Source organism: Scophthalmus maximus, chromosome 5 (genome assembly GCF_022379125.1).
Source record: "Scophthalmus maximus strain ysfricsl-2021 chromosome 5, ASM2237912v1, whole genome shotgun sequence".
Classification (NCBI taxonomy): domain Eukaryota; kingdom Metazoa; phylum Chordata; class Actinopteri; order Pleuronectiformes; family Scophthalmidae; genus Scophthalmus; species Scophthalmus maximus.
Window position 1 is genome coordinate 9,747,870 of NC_061519.1, and position 12,309 is coordinate 9,760,178.

A 12,309-nucleotide genomic window follows, 5' to 3' on the forward strand; every position below is an offset into this window, starting at 1 on the left:
ACCACATGTGTACTCAGCCCTTTGTCTTCGTGTCAAATGAAATGTGCTCGGCAATCATCAGAGGGTGAACCGGGTTGCTGAGAGGAGGGGTGACTGCGGGAGGGGGAGGCGGAGAGGAGAAGGGGTGGGAAAGGTAGGACAGAGATGAGAGGAAAGGATGGCAGGAGGGAGACGAGGGAGGACGAGAAGTGTGAAGAGTTGAGGGCAAAGAAGAGGGATTGGGACCAGACGGGACAAATACAAGGACTCTGAAGAGAGGATGTGATGTATGGATGAGTAGACAGGATGAGGCAAGAAGAGGAGAGGAGTAGAGGAGATGTGATAAAAAAGATTGGGGGAATCGTCGAAAGGCAAGGAGAGCAAAGAACAAAGTAAAGGGAAAAATGAGGAGGGAGGAGGAAAGAGAAATACCTTGCTGCTTTAAATAATGCAGGTGAAGGTGTGAGCTGGGCTGAGCAGAGGACAGAGAGCTTTGTACTACGTTTGAGTGTTTAACAGAGAGCAAGACAGGGAATGAAAAACATTTTTAGTTAGTATTTAATGACCAGCTGTCCTGGACATTATATTTGTAACAATAATGCAAAGTTAAATTGGCTTACAAATTCATTATGACAGACATGAAGACTGGAAGTAGCACCTGGGTTCTGGTCAAAGCTACTGTACAAAGCACCGGACTGAGGTCATCGGCCCTGCATGCCGTCACTGTGACGGTTAGCAAATAGAGCTGTTGTCCCGTCAACTCAAGTCAGAAATAAGAAACAAAATCCCTCAGCCTCAGGAATATCAGAGAAACAGAAGAAGACCCACATGCCAGGGACGCTGGAAGTCAGTCAGAGTTGAGGGTACAGTAATGTAGCTGCATAAAGCATCTTTTCCACCATATTCTTTATATTGACCAACTTTTCTTTTATTGCCTCTCCCACTGTGATGTTACAGTTGGACTCTTTCGGGAAAACGCCACCTGCGATTTGAGAATCTCCTCTTTTCTGGCGAAGGGGCGTGGCACTTCCGACAATTTTTTGAAAATCGGTTGACCAATCACAACAGACTGGCCCAGCTGGCCAATCAGAGCAGACTGGGGTTCATCGGGAGGCGGGGCTAAAAGAAATCCAGGCATTTTAGACAGAGGGTGAAAAGAGGAGCTGCAGGAATGGACAGTATGAGAACACTGATGCCTTTTCTGAACATTAGAGCATGTAAACCTTTTCAAGTGGTCACCCAAATTAAAAGTATGAACCTGAATATGAGCATAATATGTCACAGTTAAGAGGCTTTCCAGGCAAGGTGAGCCAAAATGTTCTACATCACTCTTTCGGGACTTCTCTTAAATTGGGTTATGGAAATGTTCAAGGATAATTTTGCTTACATCTGGCATATTATGTGTGTCGCCCACCTCTTGTATTCTTAAATAACCACCCTGGAAGAAAACCATGTACTTTATAGCGGTGAATGTGAACAGATGTGAGAGGAGGATCCCAGTTTAGGCAGCGTTCGGTTTAGTGATTGCTTGAAGGCTTTCCAGTGTCTTGTAATGTGTTGCCAAAAAATAGTGGTTTCAATGCTGAGGTCTGTTATTGGACCTCCTGTATTTGCTGGAAATACAAAGACAAAGGACATACTGGTAATTATGTCAGAAACCTTAGGTGTTTTATGTTCTGGCTAGAAAAAAATGTGGAATAATTATTCTCATACTTTGGTACACAAGTCAACATCACTGGCAATAATGACAGGTAGATTTGGGATATTTGTGTGAATTGTATTGTGTCCAGTTACCAAGATGCACGCATGATGATTATTTTCCTTTCAATTGTTTACATTTCATGAAATTTTCTGTTCAAAGAATAATAATCTGTCAACACACCTACCACTTTGACTTAAAACCAAGTTCAAACAATGTTGTAATGAACGTGTAACTTTTGAGTTTTCGAATTCATCTGAAATCCTAAACTATATTGTACAAATGAAAATAACAATACGATACTCCACGCGGACATCACTGTAAGGGACGGTTGCATTTTAACAGTGAGCAAACTTCCTGACCATTAGCCTGACCTTTATGCATGATTATATATATGTATATATATATATATTCATATATATAATCTAAAATATGTCCATAACTTCATGTCATGTCACAATCATCAGTTCAGCACTGTTTTCCGCTAGTTTTCTCCATTTTGCATTAAAAGAGGACATTAGTATCCTTTGACTGACAGGGGGAACATTTGTGCTATGGTCAAACGGTGCAAATGCTGGAGTTCACAGCATTTAGTCTTCCTTATGCTCAAAATAACCAAAGCACTTCTGAATTCTGAATAAGAAGTGACAGCGCGACCAGGAATCAATTTGAGCTGGCGGGGCTCAAATTTACAGAATCAGGTTCATGTAAGACCTCAATCAAATCAAACAATACCCTGTGGACCGGGGCCCATCCCGAAATTATTATCCAAGGTCGTCTGACCCACGGCAAACAATCAAAGCCACAAATCAAGCTTCTCTGCCTGTCGAGATAAATGGCACGCCCCCGTATAACTTTGATAACACAGATACAGGCGGCGCTGGGTTCATCCCATTGTCCACAAATGGGGATGGTCTGACCGACAGATGGGGTTCCTCTTGTTGAAAACAAAGACGCACGCACGGACACGAGTGGCGACAAGGTGACTGATAGATGCTTTTTAACAGACATAAATGTAGAACGAGGGGGGAAAGAAAAAGATCCTCTGCTTTTCTCTCCTCTGTATTGGTGACTACTTAGAGCTTCATGCTTGTTAATTACGCACACACACACTCACACTCACACACACACACACACACTTGACAGGAAGCTACGAGCTGGTTGGCTGGCTGATTAACACTAGCCCGTCTGCGGGTTGAGTATCTCCCATCGTGCTGAGATTGCTGCAGCCTCTTGTTAACCCTCATTGTATGAATCAGCCCAGTGGCTCACCTTCAAGCGCACTTAACCAGCCTCTTATTCCCGAAACCTCTCTCACTGTCAACAGCTATATCTGTGTGTGTGTGTGTGTGTGTGTGTGTGTGTGTGTGTGTCTGTCCCTTCCCTCCCACAGGCTAGGAAGTTAGCAGCGGCAGCAGCAGCTTCGAGGGCGCTTCAATTTCCTCTCCCTCTAACCTGATTATTAATTACAGTCTGCCTCTAGCCGTCAGCAGCCCAAACATTGTCTAACGGCGTTTCCAAGGAGACCGGGATAAAGTCATTCACAAACTAGATTCTGCGAATTAAAGCACGCTCACAGCTCCGGGTTTTTTGGTTTTTTTTCCGCTCCGTCTGACTGCGGCGTTTTAATTAACGCGCATACCAATGAAAAAGTCATTGAATCAAGTCATATGTATGTGAGGGGTATTAAGGGTCACCTGTAACTAACTTGGCGTCGTCTCAAACGCCCCCCCCCCCCCCCCCCCCACCGACTCCCCGAACACTCGGGATGAAACCCGTCACCTGGTTGCAAAGAAGCAATGTAAGCTGATCAAGGTGACGGCCTGCCAGAGAGCCAGTCATGCCTGAGCTGCACAGCACTCAGCGGTAATCAACCTGGAGCTGTGCCTGCAGCGAGGCGGAGGGACATCACTCTTTAAATGGGCCTCTGGCAATCAGGCCGTGCGTGTGCGCGTGACACACTTGTGATATGAGATGCCAAGCAGATTAGGTCCTTGCCAGCAACAAAATATGGCATATAATGCCCCACAAGTGAGCCCTATGTTATTTTAGTACTGGCCATACGGTGTTGTGAGACACGCACGCACACACACACACACACACACACACACACTTAGTGTTCCAGTCATCGGAGGAGCTTCTCTTCTACCAAAAAAAGAGAGGAAATTTGTTGTGATCATTTACTCAAACGTGTTTCAAGTTGCCTTGTTGAGTTTTTTTCTTTTTTGCAACATTCACTCACCACTCACCAGAGTGCACCGTGTGTATCCTTGACGCAAATAAATGGGTTGAACAACCTTTCTCACTAGTAGCAAAGACATTTTTTATATATATATATATGTATATATATATATATATTTCAAAATGTTGTAATGTTGAAATCCATGGCTTGTTATGTTCCTTCTTCCTTCCATTTGCTCCCCCTTCCTCCCAACTGTTAATCAGTGGAGGAGTGTGAAACAGTCTGAAGGAATGAAGGTCACGCATGTCCACGTTCCATGTGTACGAACACATCTGGCAGCCCAGTCATTCATACATTGCTCCTTAGACGCCAAAATGTTCTACCTCTTAGGTGAGGAGTAGGGCTAGCCAGCGTGATAATTGTGGAATATTGTAAATTAAATAAATCCTGCATCCCGGTTCAAACCAACCAGGGCCTTTTCTGTGTGGAGTTTCTTCAAAGTGCATTTTCATGTCGTGTTCTGTCAAAAACAAACATACTGCTGGAGATAAAAGTAGAAAAATAGCACTCATCTTACAGTTCCCTCATTTCTGTCCACAGGGGGGAGCAGAAGAGGCGACCACATTGGCATACTGTGACAGATGGGGCAGGAGGGATTGTGGGCCGGGGTCTCCCCATTGGTAAGAGGGATTAAACTGGGTAGGGAGACCGCGGTGCACAAAAAAAAGGAGGGGAGGAATAGATGAAGAGCAGGATACAGAGCTAATGACGGCCAACGGCTATTGGCTGTGACTCCCAGCCAATGGGTGCAAGAGAAGACTAAAGCGACTCTGATAGTGATTAGAATGTCTCATCTATTAGCGGCTGGGGGGAGGGGAGAGATGAAACCAGGCTTAGTGTGTGTGTGTGTGTGTGTGTGTGTGTGTGTGTGTGTGTGTGTGTGTGTGTGTGTGTGTGTGTGTGTGTGTGTGTGTGTGTGTGTGTGTGTGTGTGTGTGTGTGTGTGTGTGTGTGTGTGTGTGTGTGTGTGTGTGTTTGTATTTGTGTGTGTGTTTGTATTTGTGTGTGTATGTGTGTGTGCTGACTGTGCTTGTGGTCGTGCACTCGATGAATGAAAAGGAGGATTTATGTAGTAAATGGAAGACGGAAGTACAATGATCATCTCTACGAGTGTGTTCAATCCGCAAATATTATAACATAACACATGTAGTATTTGTAAAATGTTTGTTTTTATTTAAAAAAGAAACATAAATATGCTCAACTTCCCATTTGTACATATGAGAAACACAGTCATTAACATAACAGAAAGGAAGAAACTTTTCTGGATCAACTCCCCGTTTCCAAATCCTCTCATCTCATCTCTTATTTTCTATGTCTCCGTGAAAAAGTTGTTCTCATATAAACACCTGATTTCTTTCTTCATCTCCTCACGTCTTCTTCTTCTTCTTCGCCAGGTAGCTGTGGTAAAAGAAGTTACCGAAGAGAGCGATGAGGCTGAGGGAGTAGGCCAACACGACGACGTTCATGGAGTCAGGGAAGTCGCAGTCGGCAAACAGGTTGTGGCCGGTGTGGATGGTTACTATGAAAAACTGGAGCTGAAAGGGGCGAGAGACGGATGGAAAGACACCAGAAATGATAAAGGAATATAACAACCACGCCTTTACCATAGGAAAACTCAAACACCAAGAATTCAATGCTTTCTCCGACAATCACAAAATTACTTAATAATGAGCGGAAGAACTCACATTCTTATGGATACCGCTATTATTTCGAAAATTAATTAAATTAAACGATTTCAATTTCTTTCTGCCATGACACAGTTACTGTATGGTTTTGAAATTAATTATTTTGCCAAAAAAAGGGTTAAAGATTAATCCCACTGATTGCTTTATCGTTATTATTTGATTTTCTTTATAAAAAAAAAGATTAAAAGTTTATAGATAAGATGATAATATCACTGTAGTGAACTCTTTTGGTCACGATAATAGTGTATTGAAAATCTGATATTGCCACACCAAACAGAAAAAAGTTTATTTCCTCATTAAAAAAAATCCTAAAAGACACAATACGGACACTTTAAAAGACACAATATGAAATCTCAGTGAAAGACCAGTCTTATGCTAAAAAGTGCAATTAAATAACTAAGTTAAAATATTATAAGTCATGAAATAGAAGGCACAGTAAAGTTCAGACGACTGTGCAAAGTTGGCCGAAGCTGTTACACTGATAACCACCGTGATCAGACACAGACAAGAACGCCAAACCAACTTAGCTGGAAAAGTGATGCATTACTAGTCTACATGACGCTGATTAGATCGGTCACTGCCATATAGACTGATCTATATCCATGCGCTTCATAGAGTTCCTGCAGTATTTGTGCCCCATGCAGACAGAAATTATGTTTGAATGTACATAATTGATGCTGTGCATGTAACAATGCTTCCCACTACACATCACACCCCCTCCCCCTTTCAATGTATACAATAATTACCTCTAAAAAACCCCGCAAAAGACCCCACCTGCCCTCCCACCCCCCGTACACACAAAAACAAAGAAATACAGTCTCTAATCTCCCCAATCAACTCCACCATTTTAGCTTCAGCTCACCACATTGTGAAGCCGAGTGTAATGAAGGCTTGGGGGGGGGGGGGGGGGGGGGGGGGGGGGTCACGTCTAAGGTCAGTACTATTATTGTTACATAATGGCCAGTCAGCCACCATACTGACCTATATATGCTGTGGCCACATAGAAGGAAAAAAATCACACTACAGGGTGTATTGTCTCCTCATCAACTCAATAAAAAGAAAACAGATGGTCCAGTAGTTGTCGTGTCTGCGGCGCATCAGTGCCGCTAATCTGTCTAGCTATGCCAACAGCCAGCCAGAACAATGGCGATCCGAGCGGGAGGTGTCCACGTCGGACCTCTCAGGAAACTCTGAGCTTTTCTTAGGTCGGATTCTTGGGCACGTAACCAATCTCTCATGAGAGGGAAAAAGGCTCATGAGTTTTCAGACGACAAATCTGGTAGTACCATAATTTCACATGCGTGCTGCTAAAAGGAAAAGACTTTATTCAAAAATGTTTAAAGGGGGAGTAAGTGTTTTTGGAGAAAGATTGTTTGTTGTGGATTTTATGACTGCACTGGTTCTGGCTCGAACCCACAGCCTCGGGTTTGGGAGACTGACGCGCTGGAGGTAAAGTTCCAAACCGCTGATTCCATTTCCGGTTTCCGGCAGCGCTGGAAATTCAACGCGAATGCGACGTATTCTGGACTGTTTTGTTTAACCGTATACAACACGACGTAGCAAACATGGCGACTTGCACGTAGGTCGGGTCCACCTCATGTAACTGTATTTAACTCATTCAAAGTTGACGAAAAACATCGGTCCTTTGTTGCTGGTGATTATACTTATACGAACACGCAGTTATGGACAATATATTGAATTTCTGCGAACACAGAAACCGACAGCTAGTGGACCATGAGGAAATATTTGCTGATTTTTGGCAAAAAAAGTGTATTGGATTACAATTGCTTACTGCAATAGATGTTTGCAGTAAACAGAGTGGGGAGGTCCGCTGTCTTTATGTTACAGGTGGAACTGCAGCTTCAAATTTTGCTTCACAAATCAACCAAAAAATAATTAGACTGCATGAAAAGCGAGCAGATCACAAAAAAACTAAATTACCCAAAGAGGTGACCCAAGAGGCATTTGGCCACATTAACATATCAAAGTGGCTTGAAACAAGGAAATGAAAGCGGCACAGGGGTAAAGTGGACGTAGAAATGAATGTCAGTGAGGGGCACTCGGATACTGACCAGCTGCAGGGAAGTGAGGTGGCGTTTCCACCAGAGGTATTTGGTCACGCTCGGCCCCAGAGCTGCCAGACCATAGTACACATACATCACTATGTGGACCAGGGAGTTGATCAGACCAATCAGAAAAGCTATGGACAAATACACAGCATGAGTATTACATTTCGTGCCATTAGATGAACTGTATGTGTTCTCCTGTTAATAGATGGATATCATTTGCACAAGTTGTTCTCTTGTCATGACATTTTGTGTGACTCATACTCACACTGGCCGCCGGCCACATATTTAACCCCGGCCCACCAGTTGAAGATCATGGTGGCGTGATGGTAGACATGGAGGAACGTCAGCTGGCCGTTCTTCTTCCTCAGGATGAAGAATATCTGAGCCACGTAAAAAACACAGGAAAGGCAGGCCTACAGTAAAATAACTTGGCCGTGTGTTTTACTCAGCAGGTACCGGAACACGTACACGTGAGAAAAGTCTATCACTATAATTTTGGAGATTTTACATGTCATTTGTGATTAGTTTTCTCCCTTTTGTACTCACAGTGTCACTGAGCTCGATCACTTTGGAGAAGTAGAACCACCAGCAAACTTTAGCCATCTGTGCAACAACATGAAAACGTTTGTTTATATATATATATATATATATAATTTTTATTTATTTTATTTTTTTCTCGTTTTTTCTGCTGTTGAATATTCATCAGTTAACATTCTATTATCTGGCTGTGTCCGTTTACAGAAAGATGAATATACTGAGAATGTGTTAAAATAGTAGATTTAGGCGACACATGAACATGTGGATGGGTTCTTTTGGAGGCTGTAAGAGATCATATGGGGCTTTAGCTGGAAAATTGTCACGTAAAATGCAGGCATATGAAAAATCATTTACCCTGAGGGCCAGCGGGCTGTCACCGTAGTCGACTGGCTGGCACAGCAGACTGTATCTGGCCAACCAGGAAGAGGCTGTGAACTGGAAAGACAAAGGCTGCTTTCATGTCCGCTTTGGTTTCTCTCTCAATCAGCACGGGGACCTTTCATCCCATTCTGTTTCGCACAGAGATTTGGCCGTGAATGAGCGAAATCACTTCCTGTTGGACTGACGATTGTCACGGTGACCGGGAAACATAAAAACCGTGGGATCCCCTGAGATTTACCTCTGGTCTGACCTCATGTCTATGGAGGATGTTTTTGTCCTATTAATAGTACAAAAAAAATTGGCCACAGGGGGCAGCTGATTATCGGCCTGGCCGATTATTGGAGACGATATTGAACATTTTTATGATTATCTGTATCTGCCTTTTTTTTTAACGATTTGCCGATAACATAATTTCATTTTAAAATGTGCTACTTTGGCTCTGATGCAGCCGCAGTCACCGCTCTCGGAACTTTAGCAAGTTCCCCGTCCATGGTTGTTGTAATAATCAGTATCAGTAGCGGCCCGGAAAAAGCCATATCAGTCGACCCCTAATGTGAACAGGAACAGAACCGGTTCCATGTTGGTGGAATAGGAGTAGAAGAGAGCATCGAGACCAAAACAACAAAGGTGCCCATTAAAATCAAAAGAACAACCTGAAAGGCGTTAAAACGCTCAATAGAGCTGAAGGGAACTACATAGTTGGGTGAGAAACCCCTTTCACGTAGTGATTTTATGATCGTTCACAGGAAAATATTGATCACCGCAGCTTTGACGACAAAATCACGTTACATCTTTTTGTTGTTGTTCCATAAATGATTGCCCCTCGAACTACTGGACCAGTTCGGAGGGTGGAGGTTTACACAACCCAGTTGTTCCTAACCTGATGAACGTTTGGGAGGTTGTCGACCCACATTCAGCACAGCAGTACCTCATAGAACATGTAGGCAGACAGGCAGACCATGGCAAAGTTGTAGGCTACGAGGACAGGCCTGAGGTTCACTGGCTGCCTCTTGGCCATCAGCTTCGGCCCCGCCCAGATGATGACCAGGTAGCACAGGAAGATGCAGCTGATAGGAGCAGGGGAGTGGACCAGCAGCCAGTTGTCTGTCCTCTTGTCTAGACGGACAAAAAAAGAGCAAGAGACAAGCAGAAATCAAGGCAAAGATTGTGCCGATAACAACATAACAATATATAATTTAAAACATTTTTTTTTGCAATTGCACTTATGAAGTGGAAATAAAGACTCGCCTCCATTGTCCAGAAGCCCTTGGTAGAATAGCTGGATTTTCTGCCACAGGGTGAGAACCTGGAAACCCTTAGATTCAGAAACACAACAGCAGAGGAAATGACTCTTTTTCTTCTTCTTTTTTTGTACCTATGCAGAAGTGAATCAAACACTTTGTTCAAAAACTAAATTTGGCAGACGTACAACATAAAAAAAACTGGTTGATCGTATTAAAGAATAGACGGACCGGAAATGTATTCCTGGAGACTAATAAGCCAAATACAATGGGTATGAAAGACTCTTTGTTTAAACGTAAGGTTGTAGTTTTCCTTTCCTTTCATTTTAATTTAATTTAATTTGTTTTTTTTCTTCTTCTTATCTCATGCAAGATACTAGTTATTTACATATTAACAGCATTTGTATGTTGTTTAACACATTGGTGTTTCCATTGTTCTTTGTTGTGAACTCCAAAGGTGTAATCAAAGACATATTTGTAATAAAGAATAACAACTTTACCATTGTGTTGTATTAAAACAGGGCTTTGCTCTTTTAATCTTCACCAAAGCCAATAAGTAAAGTGCAACAAATGGAGAAGTGACACGTACAGAAAACACATCACAGAACTAATTAGAGCTACTTTGTAGAAGCTGAAAAACTATAATCTATAAATTCATTTAAAAAAAAAAACTCCTTTGAAAGGACACCACAACAAAATTTGAACAAACCACCCAGAGATGATCTGGATTATAATTCAAGGATTATGTTCACTAATCCAAACGTATCTCCTGCTAATGGATAATAACTAATAATCCTCTTGATGAAGGCGGCCTCACGCGGACAACAAGGGGGATTAGCACGTGCCGGTGCTGCCACCTAGCGTCAGTGGATGAAAGCTTTGCAGACCACAGGTCACCTCCTCTTCTTCTTCCCTCACATTTCACACAGAGCCGAGTGTGTCGGTGGCTTTTGTCAAGGCTGGAGCGCCCCCTTGTGGCTCGTCCGCTTACCAGCTGAGTCGTGGTCTTTGTAATGATCTATATAATGTACTAAATATGTTTTTAAGTTGAACATTTTGGGGTACAATAAACATATATCTGAATACGCACTGCTGACTTTGGTTCAGAGGGTATTGGATTGGATTCCAGGTCATCCCGGTGTGGGCCCCGAATGCTGCCTGCCTCGATGATTGTAAGTCGCTTTGGACAAAAGCATTAGCAAAATGAATGCAATGTAATGTAAATTGAATTAATCCAATACGGATCACTAAGGGATTTAGTCTTTCTCCACCTAAATCTAATCTCGGAGGTGTGGGAAAGAATTTGATACATTCATTCATTGATATAAAATGATCTCCCTCAGTAACTTCTCCCGGTCCCCTTCCCCACCATCTCATACTGGCTCAAAGGTGCACGTTGTATTTGACTGCAGACAATGACACAATTACGATCTTATTTTTATTTTTTATTATTGGAATATACACTGAAAAATGAGAATTGCTTACCAACATTAAAAAATGAATTCAATCGGTAACACACAAATGAATTAAGTTTGTTCAACCTGAAGTTTTTTGATAGTTTTAACTTGAATCTTACCAATTGAAGTTTTCTTTTTCAAGTCGGTGAGCAAACGTTCCTATTTTCAGTGTCGGTAATCACACCTTCCTCTTTTATTCCTTTTGCTATTCACGTAACATATATTTATCAGTCCATCAGATTCAGATCCATCATACATTATCAGATTTTATTTTTTTTCAATCCAAACGTTGAATGGAAGTCAAAGCAGTCATTACTGTATCGGATTGTGATTAGGTGACGGATGCTGCTAAGTCGTTTAGCCTCTCGTGGAGCCTCTTCACAGGGGTTTAGAGAGGGAAATCCCTGACAGAGCCATGTACCACCTGTTGACATTTATATAAGGCAACAACCAGACCACAGAAAAATCATAATACTTGAAGATCAGTGAAGCAAGGAAGTATTATGTTGCAAAATACACCTAAGTACTGTTGTAATAGACAACTGGATGCGTTGAAACACCAGCTGATGTTGTCCTACTCATCCGATCTGGTCACATGCAGGGACGCATGGATGATAACGGCTACCAGTTCATTCTCAGTCATATTAATACCGGTAAACTGATGGAACACGTTGATTCATGAATAAATAGCAAGAGAAGATACGTACTTGTACGCTTGTGTTAAATTCAAACATCTATTCACCTCAGTTAGATAATGACACATGTGGCAGCGCTGAGAAAGTGACTTACCTTCATTGTGGCGGTTCTGATTTTACTCCTCAGTTCATCCTACGGCCGAGCGGTGCTGAGTCTCAGTGTGTTGAGCAGCACTGGGGCAAGCCACCTGTTGTCACTGTGTGTGTGTGTGTGTGTGTGTGTGTGTGTTTGGCTTGACATATGGCAGTGTGCCACCTTACACAAGTGCGGCAACTTAATACTTTCCAGCTAAATCTCATCTGACACATTTTCAAGTGAAATACT

At 42.5% G+C, this 12,309-nt stretch overlaps 1 protein-coding gene across 1 annotated transcript; it reads right to left on the reverse strand.

Moving 5' to 3' along the window:
- Window positions 1–5,194: 5,194 nt before the first annotated feature.
- elovl8a (ELOVL fatty acid elongase 8a) lies at window positions 5,195–12,184 on the reverse strand. The gene is made up of 8 exons (XM_035635559.2): window positions 12,079–12,184; window positions 9,840–9,906; window positions 9,520–9,707; window positions 8,565–8,645; window positions 8,220–8,276; window positions 7,939–8,053; window positions 7,677–7,804; window positions 5,195–5,454 (listed from the first exon to the last, which is right to left on the reverse strand). The coding sequence occupies exons 1-8, from the start codon at window positions 12,082–12,084 to the stop codon at window positions 5,287–5,289; spliced, it is 810 nt and encodes a 269-aa protein (XP_035491452.1). The 5' UTR covers window positions 12,085–12,184; the 3' UTR covers window positions 5,195–5,286.
- Between the last annotated feature and the right edge of the window lie 125 nt (window positions 12,185–12,309).

Bases quoted from the DNA above. Each gene is read 5' to 3' on its own strand.
- elovl8a (XM_035635559.2), bottom strand. The intron at 9,708-9,839 runs GCGAGTCTTTAT...TTGTCCGTCTAG, and splicing joins AGGGCTTCTGGACAATGGAG to ACAAGAGGACAGACAACTGG. The intron at 8,646-9,519 runs GTACTGCTGTGC...TTGTCTTTCCAG, and splicing joins CTGCCTACATGTTCTATGAG to TTCACAGCCTCTTCCTGGTT.